Source organism: Limulus polyphemus, unplaced genomic scaffold (genome assembly GCF_000517525.1).
Source record: "Limulus polyphemus unplaced genomic scaffold, Limulus_polyphemus-2.1.2 Scaffold1495, whole genome shotgun sequence".
In the NCBI taxonomy this organism is placed as follows: Eukaryota; Metazoa; Arthropoda; class Merostomata; order Xiphosura; family Limulidae; genus Limulus; species Limulus polyphemus.
Window position 1 is genome coordinate 121117 of NW_013667105.1, and position 27737 is coordinate 148853.

Below are 27737 nucleotides of genomic sequence, written 5' to 3' on the forward strand. Positions count from 1 at the left end.
GTTTTTAATTGTGTACCAGTTTTAACTTTGAATATTATTTATGATTTCACGTATTATAATGTTTGAACAAGAATGAAGTCTTGACTATGAATGAACAGATGGTAGAACTTTTGAATAAGAATAAAATTTTGACTCTGAATGAACAGATAGTAGAACTTTTGAACAAGATTAAAATCTTGACTGAATGGACAGATAGTAGAATTCCGATATGATGTATTACCTCCTTTCACAAAATACCTTTTCTCTACTAGCACTGCCCTCTATCTCTGCAAATTTTTAATGCATGCCACTAGCCTTCGTCCTTCTGCTTCAACACATCCACACCCACATGTAAATCATCATGCAGCAGCTCTCCACCAATAGGAGCATGACATCACTCTTATCGTAACCAGTGCCCTTGTCACATCTGCACTTATTGATCACTTCTCGATTTGCAGTTGTACTGTACAGATGTGCTGGTTTTTGCTCACGGATTGGTCAAAAGTTTTCCCTTGTACTACTTAGTTTTTATTTACTATTTATTTAAATTTTTGTGTTTTGGTGTTATGAAAGGTTGCTTTTTTTTAACTTTTATCTTTTCAGGAGCCTTTTGTTATTGTATTGTTGATCGCACTCTGTGGCAAGTGGTGTCTGACCAGGTATACTTTTTTTTTTGAAACTCCGTACTGTCCATTCTTCATAATTGTATAGATAGGGTGTTCCATAGGACTGCTAGTAGTTCTCTCTAGTGGCTTTTGCTTCATAAGTATGTTTGTTCCATACCGTACACTCATGGACTAGCATGAGTAAAGCAGACAGAAATTGCTGCCTATCTCTGATGCTCTGTGGCTTTGAGACTCTTTCTACTGCAGACCTAATGTACATTTCCAGTTGCCACCAGGTTTTGGTTGATCGAATCCGTTGATGTGGTAGCTTTGCTTTACAAAATAGGGTATTGCAGTCACCCTTTGCACTGTCTCCAGTGATGCAGTCCTCCGGACTCTCCAATGCATTTTTCCCCTCCTCTCTTCTAGTAGAGCATGGGTCTCCTTACCACTTACTAGTTCCTAGCTATTGGGGTGGGGGACTTGTTCTTCAGAGTGATGAATCATACCACTCAGTTGAGAGTCCAAACAACACTGGACCCACCAGGAATGTACATCTGAAGGACAGTAGGGAGGAGGAACATCTCAGTCTGAGAGGTAAACTGCAATTATATATATATTTGTGACATGGAAGAGTGCTTCAACCAAAACCTGGCAGCATCTGGAACTGTACATCAGGTCCAACATAAGAAGAGCATTACACCATCTACACATGATACTAATCATTACTGCGCCATCTCCAACTAAAACCAGACCCACTGGATGGTAGGAAGAAAGAATACCACAGTAGAAAAAAACAATCGGTTAGATATATAAACAGGAATATGATGTAGTGCCACAACCAAAACCTGATGGCATCTGGAATTGTACATCAGGTTGGCAGTAGGAAGTGTTGTATGCCAGATAGTCCAGCTAAGAAAGTCATTACATGTGTGCTGGCCAGTATCCTTCCTCCTACCATGTACTGGGTGACAAATGCTCACTGCCACTAGGTTTTAGACTGAAGATGCACCCCAGGTTTGTGGTCCCTCTTCCTACTGTCTGCTAAATGCCAATTCCTGGCAGATTTGGTGGTGTTTTTCGCTGGATGCAGCACCTGTTTTCCTGTTTGTGTGCAGCCGGATATCCTTCTACCATGGACTGGAAGTACTATACCCATTCTGTCAGGTTTTGGGCCAGAGATGTCATCCTGCTGGGACTTTCCACCTTCCTACCATCTGCTGGATGTTGTTTCCCTGCAGATCTGGTGTTGGATGAGATCGAACTACCACTATGGTTTGTCGAGCCTTAGCCACTCGAAACCCAGGAGTTCCATTCATTGGTCATACATATTTTGGGATTTCTTTATGTTTTCTGCCTTTTATGTTCGCAACACTGTCATAAAAGAGCAAAGGGTACACCTGTATCAGATGTGGTGCAGTCTTCCACTAAGGTGTGATGTTTTCTCTTTTGGTTCCACACCTCCTGGTATCTCTTTGGGTGCTTTCTAAAAGAGCATTTTTTTTTTTATTAGCCCTCCACCAGTTCAGTGGGGGATTCTAGCTATGTTGTGAGAGGAGGTAAGATATTGTATCGGAAGTTAGCATTTTCCCACACTGAAAATGTACTTGCAATGGATACTTACCTCCTTTCACATTTCCCACCCAGCCTCCCCACTTCCAGTGATATATGGTGTAGGTCTTCTGACCAATCTCAAAGTGACTAACAAGTGCAGATGTGAAGAGGGCGCTTGTTATGATAGAAGTAGTGTCATGTTCCTATTGGTGGAGAGCTGCTGCATGATCATTTGCACGTGGATATTCAAAAGTGGGAGGCGGAAGGCTAGTGGCATATGTTGAAAATTTGTGCTGATAGAGGACAGTGCTATTCAAGAAAAGCTATTTTGTCAAGATTTTATTATAATAAAATCTTGACTCTGAATGAACAGGTAGTAGAACTTTGGAACAAAAATGAAGTCTTGACTCTGAATTAACAGATTATATATTGAACCTCTGAACAATAATGAAATATTGACTCTGAAAAACAAATGATGGAAGTTGTTTGCTTGAAATTTTTGGTTACGGTTAAATAATTAAAACAAAATACTATATATCAAAATTCTCTATATTCATCTGTTGTTTTTGTTACCTAAACTGCTAAATGTGTTCTCTGCAGGTGTCTTAATCAGTGTACGTACTGTAAGACCAAGCATGCTAGAGGTGAATTAGGGAGTTACACTATTGAGGAGATTGTGACAAGAGCTGAACGAGCTTTTAAAGGTAAGGTGTTCTTTTGGGATTCTGAAGAAGTTTAATTGGATGAACTGTTAACTGTTTTTCTTTGGTTTCATAGAATATTTCTTTTGTAATTTGCATATTATTTTAACGTATGCACTTACTGTTTCAAAATGTACATTAGATACTTCTGACTTTTTGTGACTAGCAGACATTTTCACCATAAAGCTTACAGTTACTTTTTAAAAGTTGTATAATTACTGGAAACCTGTGATATAACAACAGAAACATCTTCTAACAACTGCAATTAATTTTCAAGTGCAAAACACTAAAGAGGACAAGGTAGCACTTAGCCTTTTAGGCTACAGAGAATATTGAATGATAACAGCATGGCCTAATGAATTTGGAGGTTCATGGTCTGTGTCCAGTTGTCACACAAAATTCACTCCACACATTGGGATTGTGGACACAATAAAACAGTGACTATGTTGTCTGACAAGAGTAGTCCAGCAGTTGGTGGTGGCTGTTGTTGACTTCTCTGGTCTATCGGTTCAAAATTAGGGACAACTATTACAAATAGCTCTTTGTATAGGATTGTATGAAAAATCTAAAACTTAGAAAATACTTTTCTTTAAATGTGCCTTTCTTTGACTACAATATCACAGATTTGATTCATAAGATACTAGTTGCTTGTAACTGAGTTAATTTTTAATTGGCAAGAGGGTGTAAGAGAGATATGGCTGACTTCAGAAGACACTGGAGCTTATGGTCGAGACATTGGTGTGACCCTTCCTCAGCTACTCTATCGACTGGAGGAAGTAATTCCTGAAGGTTGCATGCTTCGACTTGGAATGACAAACCCACCCTATATCCTGGAACATCTTGAGGTTGGCATTTTTTGTGTGATGTTGAGTTAAAACTATGACCCATTTGATCATGCTTTTCTCTGTATAATACTTTGAAAAGGTGATGATAACCTAACCTTCTCTGGAGATTATAATTTTTTCACTAGAAAGTATTGAAGCTTGTTTTATTTCATGATTTTAGTGCAGGCAGTTTAGGTTTTTATTTTATTTTTGTGGGAGGGCACTTTGAATTTTTGCTTTAGATGTAGAGACCCAGATGGTTAATTTTGGGAGTCAATATGTATTAACAAATATCAGTAACACAAGCATAATTTAACCTTGATTGAAATTCAGATTTTTTGCCAAGTCCATTCTATTACATTTTTAATTCCAAGGATTTTTATACTTGTTGACAGCTAAATGAATGATACAGAAGGCATCTGCTTACTGATGTAACCAATCAGGGAGCTAAGTGAATGATACAGAAGGCATCTGCTTACTGATGTAACCAATCAGGGAGCTAAGTGAATGATACAGAAGGCATCTGCTTACTGATGTAACCAATCAGGGAGCTAAGTGAATGATACAGAAGGCATCTGCTTACTGATGTAACCAATCAGGGGAGAAGTTCTTTCCCAGTGTAAATAACAGCAATAGTCACCTATGCAACAGTACAGATCAGGACATACTGTTGTGTGTCTTGCTGCCCAAAATACAACCTGTGTGTTATTAACAGGAGTGATAGTTTAGCGATTTTCAACTTTCTGTAGCTCTGACTGTGGTAATCCAAACTATTGCATATCTTCAGTGGATGTGCTCTACTGGACGCTTACTTCACATACTACATTTCAAGGCAGTCCATAAGAAATACCTGAGTTATAACATCTACAATATTGATCGAGTTTCTTCCTTTTTTTTTTCTTTGCACCAAAAGTACGGAAACTTTATTTGATAGAAAAACATACTTAACTTTTATGGTATTTTTTTTTTTTAAGTTTGGTATACTGATAGATCTTTACAGTCTACAATTAGGAGTCTCATTTGGTGTAAATATAAGCAACGTGTGCAAAGTTATTAAACAAAAACAATCAAATTTAACAAAAAATTTTGCACACACCTATGCAAAAAGTCACGTAAGCTATCAGTCTAAAGTGGACTGTTTTTAGTTTTTTGTCATTAGGATTAAAGATAGCTAATTTAGAGCAGCAAAACTATAAGGTGAAAGGACGTGCAGATACATAAATATTGATCAGGCCAAGTAAACTAGTTTATCAGTTTATAGCTCAAGATTTCAAAAGTATCATATGTGTAGATGGTTATTATTGATTATTCACTGCCAACTTTTCAGCACTAATTTACTCAATTTTATGAAATTATCCTAATTAAAGAGTGTTTAATGTCACGTGGTACTAGCTTAAGCAATCAGCATAAATAATGATGCTTTATATGGCTGTACCGATTGCATGGGTGGTGATGACAAGAGGCTGTTAATCTAAGTTCCATGGCATTAGATAAAGGAAGCTATTAACACTGTTTTAGAGAGGAAAAACTACCACCATATACTTTTAAAAATCTGGTTGGTTCTGTAAAGTGAAGGTTTGTTCCTAATAATAGGGTTGCGATCCAGAAGCTAATGTTAGTTACTATCAAATGTCACTTTTTTATTTGGTGTGGTATGTTGGTGTGTATTGACAAAAAGTCATGATATCTAATTAAAAACACCTTAGGTATGAAAAAAAGGTGCAGCCAAAAACGGATTGAGCATGCGACTTAAAGGAACGAAATCAAAATTAGTGGCCAAACTGGTACCTAACTTACAGCACTGATAAGAATTTTACATCAAATATTCATTCATTAGTTAGCTAGACCGTGTATTTTATTTTAACTACTATCAGCACAAAGTTGAACCAAATTGGCCACCAATTTTATTTTCATTCCTTTTAGTTGCACCCTTTTTTTTTTTCATACCTAAGGTGTGTAAATGTCTTTAGCACCTGCCACACGAGCCAGCTCGGCATCTTTTAGTAGCGAACCTAGGGTGGTCAACAGGGAGGTCCTTTCGGAAACCAGTGATTTAAGGTTATTTCAATAGATCTTGATAAATGAAGCTTGGCATAAGTTCTAAAATAAAAAAAATATTTATGAAATGATGAAATCCCCCTTTTTGAAGATTTTATGTTTTGCTGTCAGTCCAGTAATCAATTGATGAATCTCCAATTCAGCTGGTTTGTCAAGTTTATTATATCATTTTCAAATAAGTTTTTCCTTTATCCAACCTGGACCTACACTTAAACTACACTTAAACCTTCACATTGGCTCTCATGGAGACCTAAACCTAAACCTCAAAAATAGGGCCAAACGTCTTCTTTTTGTCTAATTTAAACAACCCAAACCTTCATTATTATTTTTTTTTTATCCACATCAAGATGCTGGGCTGGCTTGTGTGGCAGGTGTAAGTAGTGTGTTAATGCAAGGTCTGCAATAGAAAATAGTTATAATATTTCATTTGAAACAAGAAGTTAAAACTGTTAAGAAGGATATCAATAAATATTAGGTACAAATACATGTTTTTATATCATTTTTCCAAAAATTGGACATTACGAGCCAAACCTGTAATTTCTAGTGAAGCTTTATCAAAGTGTTAGACATTTTTTGTGTGAACTTTGATGCTGTGTACTTACAGGATATCGCCAAAATTATGGCTAGCCCTCGAGTATATGCTTTTTTGCATGTCCCGGTCCAGTCGGGGAGTGATGCAGTGTTGGCTGACATGAAACGAGAATATTGTGTTGCTGACTTCAAACATGTTGTTGATTTTCTGAGGGACAGGTAAAGAATCTTTAGTGTTTGTACAATATTTTGTAATGATTTTTTCCAGGTTCCTTTCTCCAAATTTGTCTTTGTAGACCGTTTTGTTATATAGGTAGGTATATGTATTTAAATGCTAAGGAAAACTTGAAGTAACTGCAGGGATAATTTATCTTCTAAATATAATGAACAAGTTACAACAAAAAATAATTATAACATAGTAGTATTAAAAATGTCATTTAACATACTCTTCTTGTGTATGATTTTTCAAAGATACCATATGTGACATTCTTCAGTTTTGCATTGTTTAAATATAAGTTCAGATTGAAGCTTTAGCACAAACCTCAGATGTTCACTTTCTTCACAAAGGAAAATGCCAATCAGTCCAAATGAACTTATAACCTAGGACAACTAAACATCTTTTTATGAGTTTGTTTGAAATTAGCTGATTTCATTGATCAGAAATTACTTAACTTGCATGTAATTGAGTAGAAAAAATATTTCTTCCATCATGATCAGTACCTGTTTCACTTTAGAAAACTAAGTCTACGTTTCACCTGTGAGATATTGAAATAAGTTGACATCTTGCTGTTTGAGTTATGTGTGTTGAAAACTTCTTGCTATTGTGGTCTCTGAAGTAATACAAATCTAATGGTCTTTGGTGGTTTGCAGCTTGCTTTTTATGGTGCACTTGAAAGTTCTTATTTCAAGAACAACATTACGTTGAAGTACGTGATGTAATTTTGTAGTAGATTATCGGTATAAAAGATAAAAATGACCACTAGTGAATGTTTGCATGTAAGGATTATTGAAAATTGGTGTAGATGGAAGAATATGATTGTGTATGGAAAGTAACATTACATCAACAGTCTTAATGCTTGTTTTTTCTAGACCTTTGTGAAAACTAATACCCAATAACGTTCTGTGGTAGAATGAACAAATGTTGCTAATGCACTTGAAAAGTTATTTCAGAAACTAGATGTTATTTCTTAAATATAACAAATCTACTACTTGTATACGTCACTTGGGCATTGCCTTAAGATATAGTGACAACTGCCAAATCCAGTTGTGTCAGAGAGAGTATTGTGCTAGGTGTTTGTAAATAATATTCAATTGTTAAAGATATTTATAAGAAGTTTTTCCTGCCTATTCACTTGGTTTTTAGATGATGATTTTGGTTTAATCTTGAGTCATCATTTAATGTTATGCATTTGACCTTTCATAAAGAAAATTAATTTGTTTGTAAAATACATTAGAGCAGTGGTTCTTAACGTGGGCCATATGCCTCCCCCCCCCAGGGGACCATGCCATGTTTCTAAGAGGGCCACCAAAACTTTACTGCCCGAATTGAATCAAAGTTCCCTTCTCCCCATACCCCCACAGCTCAGAAGTCAAGTTACCAGATGGGACTAGTACTAAAAATGTTTGTCTGGTATCTAGGAATGTTTATATCTTATACCTTGCAAAGAGGTCATTACTGCTTTCCTTGGAAAACTAAAGTTGTACTGGAGTCATTTTTGATGTCACGCAATTTCCTTCTTTGGCCACTGTTGACATTGAACTGCAAGATGACAACCTTTTTGTGTATGTGGAACATTTAAAGCATTTGTATGCAAGTTTGGTTCAGTGACCTGCTGGATATGAATATTCTGGATTGAGTGGTGGGATCCATTTGGGGTGAATTCGGTTGATGTTGACATCAAATTACAAGAATGTCTCATCGAACTCGAGTGATATAACAGCCCAAGCTAGATTCAAACGTGACAAACATTATCTCTGGATAAGTAGTGAAATAGCTAATAAGTTTCCGCAGCTCTGGGAGAAGACAAAGTTGTATTTTATCACTTTTCTCACATCTTATCTGGTTGAATCTGGTTTTAGTCGAGTGACTTATTTGCTATCAAAAATACGTAACCTCCTTGATGTTGTGAAGAGAGGTGATCTTCATTTCACTGACCATACTGCAACCAGACGTTCAAAAACTTTCAAGTGTTCATCAGGCCCAAGGATCACACAGAATAAAATGTCAATGACTAACAGAATATTTTTTACTTGTATAAGTAAATAGCATGTTATAAACAAAATATTTAAAAACAATACAATATTATAAATCAACAGTGTGGAAATAAAGTAACTTTTTTCCTCAGTAACAGCATCTACGAAGGGTGGGGGCCACAGAGATAAATCAAACTCAAAAGGAGCCACAAGTGAAAAAGGTTGAGAAACACTGTACTAGAGCACTCATTCAATAGCTTGTTTCAGTCAAGTTTAAATTCGTATACTATGTATAGTATAATATTGTTTTTGATCAAAAGCAAAGCTTATGCCTATTATAGAGCATGATTAACTAATAGAATTGTCTCAAAAACTTGGTAGGTAAGTTTAAATTCATTATACCTGCATAATCTTTAAGTTCGGTGCAGAAAATTATGAGCTATGGATGCAGTAAAATTACTAACTTAAAATACGTGGCGGCTTTAACAAAGTAATGTAATGAAAGTTAAACTGTGTTGAGGCAGTGTGAAGTATGGAGAAGTGTTTATGGAAGCATTCAGAGTTGTGAGCTTGTGTTCCTAATTATTCAGAGAAGTTTTGATAATGTCTCATATGATCAAGTATTGTTCAGAAGCTGGCTGTAAATAGGGGTCTGTTTGGTTTTACATAATTGAGCATCATTAAAATACTGTTCATATATTATTTGTATAAGAAGTTGCTTCAATAATTCTCTCTCTATATATATATATATATATGTCAAAACAAGGATAATTTTTTAAGGGAGATATTTTTTGATTTTAATTGAAGTATTTTTTTATTTTTAAGAGTCCCTGAAATCACCATAGCAACAGATGTGATATGTGGATTTCCTACAGAAACAGAAAAGGTAAGGACTTTTTTATTACAAGACTATTGAGGTATGATTTCTTATGTTCTTGAACATACATTTATTTAGTATTGGCAGTCAAATATGGTTTCATTAAGATACCCTTTCCCACATCTCCATCAGTACCCAAGGGGCTTTCCTCAAATTACATCATGTGGCAAAAAAATAAGAATTTTGTTTTAATGAATTAGTCAAAAAAAAATATCGCTCCCAAAATAAAATCAGCCTTTGTTATAAAAGTCCTGTAGTGTGTATTAAAAGATAACTGTGGAAAGAACTTAGCCAGCAAAAGAATATACAAAATTCTATGTGTGTGTTCACGTGCTGGTTGTAAATTTCAAATGATTTACGTTTATACCTAAAACAGCATTAAGCCAGATGTTACAAAATGTTGAAAGGATACACTACAAGGATAAAAAAAATTGAGTAACATTCTAATTATTTACCAAATTTATGTCACAGAATTTTGTTAAATAACAAATACTGTATCTCAAAATTTTGATACAGTTGACAAATATAAAAGTACCATTGAAATCAAACAGTGAACAAATCTAGGGATTTATGGAGGGACTTTACATCTACCACAAGAATGAAGAAATGATGGTAGCTTAAAACACGTTTTACACCAATACCTGAACTTGACCATTTTGTCTAAATACAGAGTTGAACAAAAGTAGTACCTTGTATACGATATATTTCTGTGTCCATTGTGGGTATAGAACATGAAATGGATTCTTAGGTTGTTTTATACATGATTGTTGAAAGTTGCTTGATAATTAAACATCAGGAATATTTGTAACTTGGAAGTGACTTCCACAACATGAAACTTCTGTGTATTGAAAGGTTTCTGGTAGTTAAAATAACACACACTTGAAAATGCCTGCTGGTAAGTTTTCATATGTGGGATAATACTTTTGTGACACCCTTTATTTCATCTAGAATTATACTTGTTTTTCATTGTCACATAACTGACTTGTCATCAAGCAGGATTTTGAAGAGACAATCAACTTAGTTCAAGATTACAAGTTCCCATCCCTCTTTATCAACCAGTTTTATCCTCGACCGGGAACACCAGCAGCAAGGTTACCAAGAGTTCCAGCTCAACAAGTAGAGACCACTTTTCTTTACCTCATTTTATATTTTTCTTAATAAAGTTTTGGCAAGATTTTTAATACATTTTTTTTAAACAAACAGGCATTATGTGGCTGTGATATATAATAATTTTACAGCATACGTGGTATTTCTCACGCAGTATAGAAACCTAAAAACTGATTCAGATTACAGTCACACTTGGTATTATTGACTCTTCTGATATATTAAATCATCTTTTATGCACTTAGTCATTATCTGAAAATCAAGTATTTCAAAATGAATCATAAAGTCAGATTTTAAAGTGTGAAGAAAGTAAAATAATATGATTACCATTACACCTAATATTACACTTATTTTCCATTCAGATTCTCATAATCTGATAAAGCTATAACGTATACTTAACACATTGCAGACGGGTCACATTGCGGACGGGTCACCAGTGTACTCGTGTTTCGTGCAGAGCGTCTTTGTGTGCCATTTATTAAAACGTTGCAATCGAAAGGAGTCGGACACGTTTTATGTTGTTCCGGACGGTTATTGTTTTTCTGATGACTTCTTGCAGAAAATGTAACGTGTTGAGTGAAGATTCTGATGTGGATTTGTTCGTGGATCATTCTGACAGTGACTCTAGCTACAATGATGTTATTAGACATACAAAGGTACATAAAGTTGTTGTGCTCTCAACTGATTCTGAATCAGAAAGTGATGATGAGTCTACAATTGTTCCTGTTAGTGATTTGTCTTTCCATTGGGATAGATATTCCAGCAAACTTTGAAATGTTTGAAGGAAATCCAGGGGTCACTATAACTCCTTCTGAACCCAAAAGTATTGCTGCCGTGACAAGTCTAATGTTTGGTGATGACTTGTTTGAAATGTTTTGTCAGTAAATGTGTACCTACCATAATCAAACTGCAGAGAAACATAAAGTGTCATCTAAAGGATTTCAATGGTCTGAAGTTACAGACATGAGGAAATTCCTAGGCCTTATTCTACTAATGGGACAGACAAGGAAATATAACCGGAAATATTTTTGGTCAACAAATCTTCTTTTAATTAGCCCAATATTTTCGCAGACAATGAGCAGAAACAGTTTTGAACAAATTTGGACATTTTGGCATTTCAATGATAATCAGAAAATGGATCAGTCTTTGGGCAGGCTCTTCAAAATTCAACCAGTACTGGATTATTTCTCAATAAATTCAGGACACTATACAAATCAAAGCAACAGTTGTCATTGGATGAGGGCACGATTCCATGGAGAGGACATCTAAGATAAGAGGTTTGCCGCCAAGCATGAAGTTTCAACAGTGAAAAAAGGTGAAACGGCTTTCCATAGAAAAGGTGATGTTCTTGTTTTCATATGGAAAGACAAGAGAGAATGGTTTTAACCATCCATGACTCATCTGTTTCTACCTCAGGAAAGAAAATTAGAATAACTGGAGAAGAAATAAAAAACCTGTGTGTGTGTGTGTTGTCCAATATAATGCCCACATGAAAGGTGTTGATCTTGCCAATCAGTATCTTATACTACACCGTTCTCAGATAAACAGTGAAATGGACCAAAAAAAAGGTAGTAATTTATCTAATGAATTACAACCTTTTCAATTCATGTATAATCTACAAATCCCTGAATCAACAGAAAAAATAAACTATAAGTAGTTCCTCCTCTCCGTGGGAAGAGAATGGATTACTTACAAAGAGAAAGAAGGCACACTGGAACTAGAGAGGAATAAACCCAGTTCATAATCTGAAAGTACAAGGAGAGCCCCACATAAGGATCCCCCAGGAAGACTGTCTGGTGACACGAAGCAGCATATTCCTGTGTTATTTCATCTATAGGAAAAAAGAAATTACCAAAGCCTGCAGAGTTTGTACTACCCATGGGAAAAGAAGTGAAATGTGATATATATGCAAGTTTTGTGTGGTTCCACTCCATATAGGAAAATGTTTTACAAGATACCACACTTTGAAAACTTACTAGGTGTTTTTATGTAAGTTTCAAATAACTAATAAAAATATAGTTGAGTTACGAACAAAATAAAACGAGTTTGACTCCTTTCAAACTCAACGTTTTTATAAATAGCACACGTAGATGCTCTGTGCGAAACACGAGTAAACTCGTAACCCGTCCACAATTTGTTAATATTATAACTAGGAGTATAAAAGTCATTCATTCTTTCTTAATGTATTATAACATGAATTTTGAAAGTCTTTTTGAATTTTTAGAGCTCCAATCATGAATTGTATAATAAGCGTAAGCTGTACTTGGAAAATTCTAACACTTAATTAAATCTTTAACTTTTGAGTAATAAATGTATGATGTCATTTGTGTATATGTATTACTGGAAAATTTTTATTTTTAAAAGAGATATGGTGACAAAATCTCTTGATTGGAGAAAACTGCTTTTAGATATAAACAATAATACTCCTTAACCCTCTGTATATGGGCTTGGTCATTTTGACTAACCTGGCAACCACCATGTAACTATACATACCATAATTTTTAATGTAGTAAGTGTATCTTCATGAAATTTGGCAAGCTTTTAGTAAACAAAAGATCGGGTTTTCTAATTAAGTATTTTCACTATAGATTTTTCTGGGAATTTATGGTCAAAGTCTGAGTGAAAGGTCATTTTCATGTTAAGATAAACATTTTTTTTTTCATCTAACAATTTTCAACTTTCTCTTCCATAACCTTTAGAACCTCAAATGAATAACAAAAGGTTTTACTCAAAACTTTACAAAGGCACTGTCAATTTGACAGACCTTGTAACCACCACACACAAAACAAAAAAAGGTATAAATTACCTTTTTTTTTCTAGAATTTCGCATATTGTTACAGACACTTACATGCTATTTATTCTTACAGCCAAAGTTAATACAATTTAAATCCTTCAGTCATTTAGATTTGTTGCTTTACTGGTTAGTGCCAAAGTAAATTATAACCTGCAGGAAAGGTTTGTGTAAACATAGCATTGAGTTACCAACATGCTATGCTTGTAATAGAATACTCAATTTCTTACCCTTAATTTTTATCTTAATTAATAATTTTCTAATTTTTACATTTTAATTACTTTTATAACAATAAATAAAAAGCAAGAAATTTAGTATTTATTTGTAGGTCATGTACTTTTTTGCTTTCAGAGTATTGAAGACCTGATCAAAGTTAACCCTATTTTTTTTTTGTAAGTGTATTGTTAATACTTTACTTAATTTTTATCTATTTTGAATATGGAATTTAGAGCACAAAATGTTAACACACAACAAAAAAGTCCCCAAACTATAATAATTTAACTTTTAAAATATTTTTTCTATCAGATGAATGTGAGCTGGGCAATAGGAAACTATAAATTTGATGCATAATAATTCAAAATCAACTGAGAATGAACTAAGTTCATAATGAAAGCAATCTAATAGCAAATGTCAGAGAAAGTTATTCACATTTTTAAGGTGCAGCATGTGTTAAGACAGGCATTGCACGTATATGGCATATAGTTAATGAAAATAAGAATAGACTTTATAACTTTTAATGTAAGTCTTCAAAGACTTAGAAAATAATATTGTGGTGAAAATTCTAAAATTGGTAGTTTGGAGCGAAGAATCGTATCGTACATAAAAGTGAGGGTTGAGAATTTATTTAACTATTTTCTTTTGAATTAAAAGTTGTGTACTGTATTAAAATTTTAATTATAAACTATATTTTGATACCAAGTTTATTGACATACATTGATAATAATGTTGTTTAATTATATCTTGACTGTAACTTTGTAAGAAGGTTGTGACATGTGTACTTTAACCTACATATATCTAGAGGGTTAATATTGTGCTGTAAGAATTGAACAGGTGGTTTGATCTCACATTGTGTGTGGACATGTCTCAAGCATATTTCATATAAAAAAATAAAAGCCCACTAATCCATTTAAATCTTAAAAGATGTGTTCAGCTTTTCTTCTTATCAGAGAAATTTAACCATTTTTTCTTTGTTTCATACCAAATTGATTCCTGGACATCATAAACTGAGGAAAGTTTTTTTTTAATCTTCTTTTGCACGATAAAGCAAAAGTGCATGTCATGATCTTTTATAGTGTTGCATCCAAAATTTAATTAAACAACTTTATTATTAATGTCTGTCAATAAACTTGGCATGAGAACATAATTCAAATAATATTACCTTAATTTCAGAAAGGAATGTTTAAAAAATGCTCAATCTTAATTTTTCTGTGTTACGATACCTATAAGAACAGAAAGTATTCCAACTTCTAAGACAGCCTACAGCAGTTTCCAACCAGTTAAAAACACAAATTTTGAACCTCCTACTTTCTTTTATTTGCTAAGATAACCAAGCCGTCTCCAGCCATTATAACCAATACGTTTGTCACACTTACCAGAGAAACCCCTCCCCTCTCTGACTTTTGAGATTGTTTACATGGTCAATGAACATGTTTATAACCAATATTCTCCTCTATATCAAGCTTACAGCCATCGTCTTTATTGTCTTGTGATCACAGTTTTACTAGTCTGAATAGCTATTTTTAACCTAATTAGAAAGCCAGATAAATTACAGTAGTTTTGGGACATAATATACTGGTGACTGATATATCTTTTGTGTTCTAAAATACATATTTGAAAACTATATGATTCAGTGTTTAAGATTCACTGAGGCTTACAGCAGTTATGCTGAGAGTGCAAAGATCATGTTGTATTTATGTAAGGTAAACAGCTAATGAGCTCCTGCCGATTTATTGTTTAGATAAAGGACAAAACTCCTGGTCCAAAGTACAGGCAATACAACCATAAACTTAAAAGAACACAGATATGAAAAGGTTAACAATTAAACCTGTGAAGATAAGTAATTGAACATCTTAATAAAAAAATGCTATTATTAATTTTATTTCATATTTTTAAACTTGTCATTTCATAATTTTGCTATAATTAATGTTAGGTCGAGGATATGAGAATTTTTTATAAAATTTTATATTTATTTAAAAAGTAATGCAAATGAAGGTACATTTAATACATTTATTATTATAATATGTGTAGTTTCGTGGTTACAAGATAGTTTCAAAATGATCAATTTTGTACTGTTAGAGTTAATGACTTGTTTAGAAAAACACGTACACTCTTCCCAAGTAACCATTTTTGGATGCATAATTAATTTGCACGCAATGTTTTTCTTTAGAAGTCTGCATGAGTTAACAACTGGCATCTGTGTATTCAATGTATTTCTGCATAAAATCATAAATAATATTCAATGTTAAACTGGTACACAATTAAAAAAATAAAGTGTGTACCAGTTTAAAGTTGAATATTATTTATGATTTTAACTTTATACACAAGTGCCAAAATACTATAATTATTTCTGCATACTTTCAGGTGAAACAACGTACTAAGCGAATCACCGAAGAGTTCAAGTCTCATCAACCATACAAGCAGAGGATAGGGAAGTGTTACACAGTGCTCGTGACAGAGTTATCTCATGACAAACAGCACTATGTTGGACATAACAAGTCTTATGAACAAGTAAGAATTTTGTATGACCATAAATTAAAAAACATATTGTTTTTAATATGCAGGCTTCTGTTGCTAGCCTTTAGAGCACAGTCTGAAATTGACTGAAATATTACTTAGGAAAATCTCTCTTTCAGAGATGTTGTATTATAACTGATTAAATCCAAAGGAAACAAATACTGGAGTACGTTCCAAAAAAGTTGTTTCCCACCTTTTATCTAATTATTATTACCCTGTAACTTAAAATATTCATGTGTTACTGACTGCGTGTATAACAACTACAGCTAAGAATTGAATTTAAATTATTTCTGTAAATATACATTTTTTATAGGATGTTATAGTATATTACAGGCTCTTTTAGCAAATATACAGGTTTTAAAGATTTGCTGGAAGGCCTAGATATGTTAAAAGGACGGAGAGGGGAAAAATTAGAAATCGTGTACTTGAGCATCTGTATGGGAGACATCTTTATGCTGAATTGCCATACTATTACTGACCAACCTAAATCATTGTATAATAATTCCATTTAGAAAAATTATCAGTAACTTCCAATCAAAGCAAGCCACCACCAAAGATCAGAGCTAATTTTATACACTGTTCTTACCAGGGGTATTTGATTCCATAAAACAAATGCTTCTATTGATTAGAAAGTTGGGTTCCCTCTTTTTTGGCCAACTAGGTCTATTGAAAATCACTTTTTTATTTGGTTTTTGAAGTTTCAGGTTTTAGCAATAAAGTTAATTAGTACTTTGATGTGTTGAATATTAATTTTCAAACAATTACCCTTTCAGCTGTAGTAAGTAGGCCTATATTATTTCGTAAAGACCATGGTTATATAACATGGTTTTGTATGAGAAAAAAATCAGAAGGTCACATCTCTCAGTTGGAGATTGATAAATATTCCTGTTTACCAAAAGATAAAGAAACAAACATCTTTATAAGTATGGATAAGTAATGTATATTTGTGTCACACACTTTCTTTGGAACTTGTTTCCATTTTGTTAAGTATAAGCTGTCTGTACGGTTGTGGCTCAATTGTTACTCTACGATAAGCTTGAAATAATGGATAGTATTTGACAAATTACAAATCAAATCTGAAAAATGCAGATAATAATAGAAGAATTTCAGTTTGTTGTGGCTAAATGTTTTGCAAAGAAATAAAGATTGAAATGTTTATTAAAATTAACCCAAGTAGGTGTTAAATGTCTTAATAAACTCTGAAGTAAAGAAGAGTTTCTAGGGTTTAGTGTGAAAAGTGTAAAAACAAGGGTATCCGAGGGTTCAATTTGGAAAGTGTAAACATTAACACACAAGCTACTTATGGTAGAAGTGAAAAACAGTGCAAAAATCATTAAATAATTTCTTTTCAGTTCTATTTAAGATGTCAAATAGAACAAATAAACTCAGATGTGTAAAATGTTGAGCATACTATAGTATTTTAGTCAGTTTTATATAGAAATGTCATATAATATGTAAACAGTTGTAGCACATTTGTTTCAGATAACTACTTGACTTTTTTTCTTTTTAAATTATTACAGTATATCAGGCATGTGTTGTGCAAGCTTGAAATTATCACTGCACCCAAACAAAATCACTAGCCTTTAACTGATGTTATAAATTATTGTACTTAGTTTTAGGCATACTTGATTTAATAGAATTAACCTACTGGATGAAAAGTACAGTGATTTTAGAAGTCCATTGATAGGAAAATAATAGTTTATGGTATTGTGAGCCTACTCTGTCATAATATTATTGAGTTCATTTATATATTAATTCACATTGCATGTTTGAATTTAATTGTCTGCAACCTCCTCCTACATTTCAAGAATAAGAAGGACCAAACTTGGCTGACAGACTCGGGGTGAATGAGGGGGGTGTACTTATCTAGATGGCAAAGTTCTCCAGCTATGATAGGGGGTCTAGGAGCAGGTTTTCAGGGTTACTGAACCCAAATGTACTATTAAATACTGTGTTTCTGTGCCCCCCCCCCCAACTCAGAGGGTGCCATGTTTGAAACTTAGTTTATACCCCCAGTCACAACTAAACATTGTAACATGTATATTGATAAAACTTTTATCAGTATGCATCATACACCCAAAATATCAATAGCAAAGGTGTTGATAATAATGTGTGAAACATTTTAAACAAAAAATTACAAAAATATCTCCTCAAAAACAACAGTTACAAACATAAATGAACCCCTTTCTCGCATATGGAGGTGTAATACTGAACATCAAAATTCACCCATGATTGTCATACAAGTCTGGGTTTGAGGTAGTAGGTCATTGCACTTCTGATGTTGAGAGAAATACAAATAAAAATCCTTCTATATAAGATAGTGCACAACCACTGTGCTGAAACTGCTTCCAAATCATCTAAATAACACCTTAACTGAATTTAGGATGATAGAAAACATGGCCTATGTGAAAGTTAGGTATGTAGTATTTGCTTACCACACCTAGAACTTTTTTTGTGCAGCAATTTTGGTTTAAAATGTTTATCGTTGTACATGTATGATGCTTATTAATGAAAACCAACCTATATATTACAGGCTAGGCTCACAACAATTACTTGCCTGTTAGTAAATTTAGTCATCTGGTATATAATATATTATTAGGCTTAAGACATAGCATAGAGGTACATTTGTCAGTTATAATTATTTATGATGTTCTTTTGATAAATTATATTATACTTACCGCTCAGCTGTAAGCCTATGGATTTACAGCACTAAAATCTGAGTTTCGTTTCCTTGCAGTGCAGATAGCTCATGATGTACAAAGACGACAATAGCATAACTAATATTTACTGTTCAAAGTACATTTTAAACCAGTTCTGCATTATACAAATTACTGGGTGATTCCTGTCTTGTAAGATTGTACAAGTAATTTCTAGCTTAGGGTTAGTTAGCTTCCATGTAAGAGTCACGATAAGAAAAATTGTATGAATGGCAGTACTTGTATTTATGTTGGAGATTTAATATATGCTAGACCAAAGCTACATTAGTTAAGAAGCTGTTTTGAAATTTGCTTTACTAGGTTCTTGTTCCTAAAGAAGACCACTACCTGGGGCAACTGGTTGAGGTCCAGATCAAAGAAGTTGGAAAACATTATATGGTAGGAGAACCATTAAAAGTTATTAGCAGGATGGATCCATTTTTACCTCCCCCATTACCTATTGGGCATGTATCTGGTAACGTGAAAGTTGATGATCACAAGGTAAAAACAAGATCAGTTATGGACACCGACAGTGACCATATGTGTGGACAGTTTATGCAGTCATTGGCATTAAGGTATAGCTACCTTCCAACTGTTTGGCTTGTGGTCTGTGTTATCGTCTTGGTGCTTGGTGTGGTAGTCAGACTTCATGGTATTTTCTGGTAGGTCTAGAAACTGATGGTGTTGATAGTGAATTCATTAGTGACTTTATGCCTTTCAATCCAACATGAATTGGAGAAATTATATAGCCATGTTTAGGTATTGATGACACCAGTCTGACTCAGATTCTGCATAACCCCCAGAACATCTGAAATGCATATATAGTTTTTTTTTCAGTATCCATAAATACTGTATTTGATACCAGCACCTGTACACATAGGATCAACAGTTTAATGTAAGGTTAACATGTTAAATGTAATATAATACAAGAAGTCACTGGAATTAGTTAAATCATGAACTATATTAAAATCACCTTAAACTGAATTATTGTGGTGTGTGTGTGGTCAGTCCTTTCCAGTATCGTACAACAGACAAAAAACACCATTGAAACGTGAAATTTATTAATAATGGAAAGTGAAAAAATGTACACAGAAAATCACAGCATATGAGACTGCATAAGTTTGGAAACATCAATAATTCTGGTTTACATGTACAGTCACTTTCTTGCCTTAAGGTAAAGGCAATGGAGTCGCTTAACATAATAATTTTACTTTTATCTGCTGTTTACTTGGAACATTAAAATTTGGTAGACGTCAACAGCATTAGCTATTAATAAGAAATAGAAGATCAAAAAACACTTCATAAAAAAAGTTCTAGTGGAAACTAGCATAGTTATATATATTTTATGAAAAAGGTTCATATTAATAGAATAGAATATTTAATGACTGTGTGCAAGTAAAAATGCACAAAAAAATTCAAATCGTGTACCAGAAAACCTTATTACTTAAATGTGTATTTACAAAATGATACCTTCAGAAGATGCTTGGTTCTATAATGAGCAAGTGTTGAGTTTTCTATTGAAGTGTTTACAATCCATTATGCCCATCATACAACTCTGACTGACTCAAAATCTGAATATTTCAAGTTATTTAACTATATCGATACATCCTAGTGATACTTAGAAAATACAAGAGGGTAAAAAAAAATCACAATTAAAGAACACGAAAGCTTACCCTTATAGTACTTAGCTTATTAGGTTTCTTAATTGTGACTTAACTACACACTGAAAGAAGTGTAAATTTTATATAAAACTCCATGATTGCATTATGCTTAGCTTCGTATGACAACTGTGGTTATCAACGTTTGATTAAGGCTGATCAGCATATTTTCACTTATGCTACATTATTAAGTAAATTAACAATCCTGTCACTTAATCATTCCAGTATTTTTTGAATCATATTATATAGGCACTATCATTCATCATTATGCTACTCACTTTTTTAAGTGGTTGAACAATAACTGAAAGAACAACACATGCACAAAGAAATGCCAACATGTGCCATACAAGACAAACATAAACTTAAATCTCTTTAAGTAACCAGTTCATATTCTACATGTGAGAAACGAGTGTAAGCAAAGTGGATTTTAAAGTTTATCGTATTGTACCTAGATGGCACTACTGGTGTTCATAACATCTACACTTCTATATTCAAAAATGTTCCACTATAAGTAGTAGCATATTGATATTTTCCACAACTAATTAAACCACAAAAAAATAATTACACTTCTGAATATACATCTTCGTTTTTATTTTCATAACTCTTTTAAAGTGACATTTTTGACATATTAGCTTTTAACAATTTCAGCAAACAAATTTAATATGCAGCTAGTTAACAGACTGTAGAGGTAGTTATTGTTTGAATCACTTTTTATACAAATCCATACTATTATTTTCCTTCTTCCTAATGTGGAATTGTTCATTTAACAGGCACACTTTTAAGCAACTGTTATGATTGTAACATCCTTTAAGTCTATGAACCTCAAAAACTTAGGCTGACATTGTCTGAAAGAACATATGCCAACAAAGTGTTACAGAACTTGTAGTTTGTTTGTTTGTAATTAAGCACAAAGCTACACAATGGGCTATCTGTGCTCTGCCCACCATGGGTATCGAAACCCGGATTCTAGCGTTGTAAGTCCACAGACACACCGTTGTGCCACTGGGGGGCAGAACTTGTAGTGGAAATTTTGCTAGAAATGCCAAATTTAATTCTCTCTAAAAAAAAAAAGTAAAAGACATTGCAATATTTAAATGTTTAAACTTAAAACTGATTTCCAGATCTTCAACATTGTTATTAATATGGATTTCTTATTTTCATGAACTACACTTCGGTTCAATATATTCTTTTTTTTTTAATAATAAAATTACCAGTTTTGATGTCTTAATTCTTTCCAGCCTGGTACTTGTGTTTATCGTGAGGTCAAATGACATCACGAAGTTTAAAAAAAAATCAGTTTTGTGTCTTTGCAAAATAAGACTAACCAAATCATTGAGGATTAAAAGGTTTGTTTTGTGTGTATTTTATTAAAATTTGTTGGGTGGAGAATAATTTAAAAAAATCCTAACTGCTAAATGTAATAAAGTATGCACCCACAATTGTAATATTTATTTAAGGAGCAAAATTGTAAACTTATCTTCAAATACATTTGTTTGTTATTTCTAGTTTGAAAACAGTGAATTTATGAAATTGGTGTCAAAAAATAACATTCTTAAGTGACCTAAGTTTTTGTTTTGTAACCTCCAAACTTCTAAACTAACAAAATCATAAATATATCACCTTAAAACTGGTTTTTTTTTCTCTTGCAATCTGTTTGGCATAGAGCTCGTTTTATTCTGTGTATATGGATTTCTAAAACTTTAGCTGTTACATAAGAAGTGTTTTGTGATTACTTGCCTTCAAATAATCTAGGAATATTGTAAAAGGTTTTTGTATTTTCTTAATGCCACGTGAAGGTAAATTATTTTGTTAAAGTAATTACTTTGGCACTTTTGTTTTCATTTTACAAACAAACCCTGCAAAATATTTTTTTAATAAAAAGTGGCCTAGTATATTGTGTCATTAGGTCTGTTATTGTATTTTGCTAGTAAGCTCGGGTAAAGCGTGGTTTCATCCTGGTTACGTGTATGTTGCATAATATACAACTCTATCACACACAATACATTCAGTGATTATCGTGCTTTATCTTTGAAGTGTCTGGGTTTCAGATATATTTAAATTTCTGAATTATGAATCCAAATGCACAAGTACTTGAAATTATGCAATACTACCACACCGGGAAGGGTTAAATACTGTACCCACCATACAGGGAAGGGTTAAATACTGGTAGCATACTATGCCATGTGGTATGATTAAAAATGTGCACAGTAGTACAAAGTATCAAGAAATATAAACGTTTCATTTGATTGTTCAATATTTGGACCGAGGCATATACATACCTATGGAACAACAGTGACTACTGGTTGAAACTACGTAGCTAATCTTATTTTTTCCATTCAATTAAATAATGCCCTAACAGGTATCGTAGTTGTGGTATTATCGAACCTTTTCTGAAGAGTTATTATCATATCATACACCTGATCTTATAACATTTATGTTCTTTTATCAAAAACAACTTAACTTTCTAGGACCACAAGCACTGCTTCGAAAAAGATTGGGACCTTAAAAATATTTTACATCAAATTTCATAACCATTAAAGACAACTGAACCAAATTTCCTATATTTTTCGCTGGAGAAAACTTACCAAATAGATATATATATTAATACAGATCTTCTAAAAACTTAATCTACATTATCTTTAAGCCAAGTTAAATTCCTCTCTATCATTTTAAGGACATATTTTACAACATTTTTTGGTAGTAAAAAAAAAAAGCTCTCTTATCTGTATGTATAATTTTATATCTTTCCTTGTTAGAAATTTTATACTAGGGGCCATCAGAAATGAGCAATATACACACCTAATAAAATATATTATTTAACAAGCCATTATTTTTTTAATTATCTTACTTAATTCTTTCAAATTTGTACTGATGCTCGGTTACACTCTATGTAACATTAAAATCACCATCTTTGAGACCCTAAGACTTGTTGACAAAAAGTTTTAAATTTAAGACCAAATATATTGTGACATGGTCATTATTATCATGTATTAATGGAATGATAACACTTAATCTACTTTAACACATTATTCACATTTTCATTGTTCTGCTACATCAGGACATTTAACATATACTGCTACCAATGAAAAGATTATTATAATGAACTTGTAAATAAGCAAGCAATTTGAACCTTCTTAATGACAAACAAAACTAATTTAATAGTGGCTCAGAAGTATGACACAACAGATATCAATTAGGAACTCCAGTGCACTGAACACAGTTTTGCCTGTTCATTGCAACATCTTTTAAATTCTTCATTGTGGTTAAAAAATAATAATAATAAAACATTTAACTGTAGCATTTTTTAACAAATTTCATAAAATACTTCAAAATGTGTATGTTATTAAAGTGACACAAAACACGAGTTGTTTCGGAAAGCTCCACGACCTATAGTCATTGAAAGATTCACAGGTAAAACAATAAATGGTTTCAACAAGCAAAATATGTAATAAATTTTATAGGCAGTCATTATTTAAAATGACATTTTTATAATCTTGAGTATTTGTTTATCATGTTAGATTCCACAATAAAATCTATGATGTGGCTTCTTTTTCAGACTTTAACATGGATTAAACCATGCAAAAAAATAAGATAGCCCAACAGAAACTGAGAACCTAGCTTATCGAGCAGTTTCTGGTGTAGTAATTACTAAATACCTACGTAACTTGGGATTGATATTAGAAGGAGTATTTATTCACTAAATAAGATCAAACTCAAGCAATATATATTGTCTTGTACTTACAAAATGCCCACATAACTCAGTACTGATATTAGAAAGAGCCTTCATTCACTAAATAATGTAATTGGTGTCTAGTGACATACTTACAAAATGCCCACATAACTTGGGATTGATATTATAAAGAGCATTAACTTACTAAATATGGTCAACTCAAGTAATGTCTAGTGTAGCACTGAAATCAAGCTTAAAACTATGCTTACAATGAAATACCACTTCAAAGTAAACTAAAATCAGATGAATAGAACTACGAGACCACAGATGATTCAGAAGATAATGAGAATGTATACCACTAATACTGCCAAAAGAATTGTAGGAAAGACAGTCAAGTTACAAATAACAGCTTAAAAAATATCATACTTGTTTCTTCAGTGAGTAAGGTTGACATCCAGGAGTCAAAAAAAAACTTTACTAAAAAAAAAGTATAGCAAGCAGTAAATTTTTGAAAGTTATTCAAATGGACAACCTGCCTGTTGATTTTACAATAATTCATTCTACCTTTGTATACCTGCCCGTCGATTCGATGATGGTCACAAATGTGGACTGAAACGTTGTCTAATTACCAGCTGCCAAGCTAAAACTATTTATAAAGTTATCATATTTCAGGAATTATGAAAAGAATCTTGGTAATAAAACAGTGACAGAGAATTTCACAAGGCTCTGCAACAGAAAATTACCATATTCCACAAAATATCAGTTTGAACATCTGCTGGCTCAGATAAATGTGTGTAAAGTTCACATACTATTTCACCTCTAAATAAGTATTTAATTTTGGTAGCTAACTTCACTCCCTTAAACTAATCCTGAACATACCGTAATATTTTAAAATGTGTATAACAAATAAGAAGCTAATCCCCTCAGAGTTACGAGGTAAGCTGGAAATTGACAGCTGTTAAGTGATGCCATTCAAAATGCGGAAACATACAGTAACATCAAGAAATATATAAGGTACTTTCAACATCTTGGTAGAAAATGTTATCTTGAAGAGAATATTGCATATATGTTAATCCTGCACATAGTTTCACCTTTTAAATGTTCTTCACAATGGTTTCAGCTTTAAAGGCTTTCATAAATTTTATTTGACACCTTTTCTTTAGGTAAAACGTCAATTTTTTTTTTCAAAAATGTCTGTTTCACTGAAAGCAAGTTTGCTGAACTCGTGAAAGCTTAGCTATTATTAACAAGACCTCTTCATTATAATCACATAAAGAGTAAGGAATTTCTTATCTGTTAATTCTATGTAAATTTTATCAGAAACAGCGAAATATTAACTTTAGAATCACTACGGAACAAACAAATTAAGACAGCAAGATGTAAGGTTTAAGAGCAAATATTCTATCAATGTGTAAATTTAAACAACTACAATTTGTAAATACAACAATTTCAGAGTCAGGGATCACTTGGCATAGTTATCATGAGATAGCCAACATTCTTACAGGATCTCTTTTCTGAGAAGCTCCCTCTGCTGGCAGCCTCAGGAGTAACAGTTTGTTTTCTGGAATAAGTCTTGTTTATTAACTCATCAATGTGATGACTGAGGATCACACTGCAACAACCTCACTATTGATGGGTCACTTCTGGCTCCTTCAATAAATTCATCTAGTGACAACCTACCGTCCATGTTTTTATCCATCTGACGAAATATCTTATCCGTTCGTTTCTCGGGTGTCGATTCATCTTCAGGCATTTTCATTACAGAACCAACCATTTTGTAAATGGCCTATTAAAAACAAAACTACAAAGTTGAGTACAAATTAGCTCTACAAGTTCACACATTATTTGCTGAAACCAGCCTCAGGCAAACATTTAGACATAGCTTATTTGGCTCTGTGATGAAAATTTAGTTTTAAAAGATTTATACTAACCGACTTGTCTAAAAAAGATTACTAATTTATTGGTAGCTGTGCTATTATATTTCATATATTCCACCACTTAGTGTTACCCAGGTTCTGGAAAGCGGAGCCAGTTGGATATTAGAATCCTTTTTCATTGAAATGAAAATGCACAGGGAATACAAAATAACTTTCATAAAAATAAATATATAAATAATAAAATGATATAAAAATAAGATAAAACATTCAACTCAAAACTTTTCCTCACAATTGTTTAACAGAAAACATCACTTTAACAAACTAGTTTTTGTCAAGAACATTATTACACATTTTTATGTCAATCACCAAAGCACATATGTGAATTGTTTGGGCAACATGTTGGCACCCTTTTTACCTTCTTCCTAGCTTCTGCTCTTCCTACTTCTTTTTTTAGGTTTTCATAGCAATCTATACAGTGTCTTCTTACATTTCTATTATTATTTCCATCTTTCTTTACCATCAAGGTATGAATGTTACTACAATTTGGCTTTGATCATACACCTGTTTCACAAATTTGCATAAAATCCTTAGCTATCTCTTCTCTGAAAGTCCTTATAGTAATAGTTTTCTTGGCCTTAGATTTGTAAACAAAAAAATGCATTGACAATAGTTAAATCAAAAAGAATTTCCTAAATTCCAATTTGAAGGATCAATGCATAGGATGACATCTGGTCTGATATATCTATACCAGTCTTTCCTTTGTTATATGCTGTTGACAATAGTTAAATCAAAAAGAATTTCCTAAATTCCAATTTGAAGGATCAATGCATAGGATGACATCTGGTCTGATATATCTATACCAGTCTTTCCTTTGTTATATGCTGTTGCTTTTGGTTTCTTTTTACTTTGGCATCTGTCTCAGTCTCTAAACGGCTGAATGGCTTGACTTGTGGATGGTGCACAGAGTTCTATTTTCAGTTTGTATATGATTATTTGAACTTTGGGTTTCCATTCTATAAATTTCTACCATATCTGGGGCATGCTTTGTTGATAACATCATGTGTCTCTCTCCATTTAGTACCACATTTCCATTCTTATCCTCTTTTGCAACCGTTTCTCCTTTCTTCAGTGGTGCACTTTAAGAAGGTTCTTTTTATTTGCCCTCACTGTTCCTATTATGTGGGTCTTCTTCCTTGGGAAGGTAGAGTTAGCTCATAGCTTGTATAAAAGTTAATTAAATAAAGGGTCTGCCCTTCATTCAATAATCCTTCTGATAGTTCTTCTATATTTTTGAGCAAGACCACCTTCTATTTTTCTATTTTCAAATTTCTTGTTATACATTTTCTATGGTAATTCAGTTTTGTCACTTACAAAATCTGAATACAGAATCATCTCTTGGATTTTTGTTCTGCACTATGTCCAGGAGTGATTGAATTTTCCTGAGTCAATCACCCTTTTGAATTGTTCCATTATTTAGAAAATTAAAAGGTCTGAGCTGAAGTTCGAATCTGGAAGCTACAATATTTCCATAGAGCTCTTTACTTGCATTACTCACATTCAAAAGCATAATCCAATGAATTTCTTGATTTCAATAATGTCAGTAAATTTCCAAGCTTTCTTTCAAGATTCTTTGCTCATATCTTCAACATTCATATCCCGTTTGTTTCATCAACAAACAATGAATATGCATCATAACTAATGTCTTTCAATAGTCCTTCCTTTCCAGTAAAGGGAAAGTCTTGTTGCATTGAGGAATAGTCATCCCATGTTCCCTCTTCCTCATCTTCTTCCATATTCATGGCTTCTATATCACACACAGGATCATTGATATTTTTGTTTTATCAAAGTCATCATCAGAAGATTCATCCTCACCAAGAAGTTTCCAG

At 33.0% G+C, this 27737-nt stretch overlaps 2 protein-coding genes across 4 annotated transcripts in view; one reads left to right on the forward strand and one right to left on the reverse strand.

Moving 5' to 3' along the window:
- The window catches only part of LOC106463835 (threonylcarbamoyladenosine tRNA methylthiotransferase-like), a 34190-nt gene extending 14560 nt beyond the window's left edge, over positions 1-19630 (forward strand). The window contains exons 7-13 of the mRNA XM_013923914.2: positions 2739-2842; positions 3518-3684; positions 6326-6471; positions 9271-9331; positions 10319-10438; positions 15798-15944; positions 18968-19630. Of these exons, the coding sequence (XP_013779368.1) occupies positions 2739-2842; positions 3518-3684; positions 6326-6471; positions 9271-9331; positions 10319-10438; positions 15798-15944; positions 18968-19312 (1090 nt within the window). The 3' untranslated portion in view covers positions 19313-19630. The remainder of the gene's footprint in view (positions 1-2738; positions 2843-3517; positions 3685-6325; positions 6472-9270; positions 9332-10318; positions 10439-15797; positions 15945-18967) is intronic.
- Positions 19631-19682: 52 nt separating this feature from the next.
- LOC106463829 (neurocalcin homolog) overlaps positions 19683-27737 on the reverse strand; it is a 48454-nt gene continuing 40399 nt past the window's right edge. Inside the window, exons 4-5 of one of the 3 annotated variants that reach the window (XR_002611578.1) lie at positions 22443-25760; positions 19684-22411 (exon numbers count right to left, since the gene is read on the reverse strand). Coding sequence is in view for 2 of the 3 variants with exons in the window: in XM_022391453.1 (XP_022247161.1) it covers positions 25563-25760 (198 nt within the window). In the remaining variant the exon portion in view is untranslated. Of the gene's footprint in view, positions 25761-27737 lie in introns of all 3 variants that reach the window. The other 2 variants (XM_022391453.1, XM_013923909.2) reach the window with 2 other exon arrangements.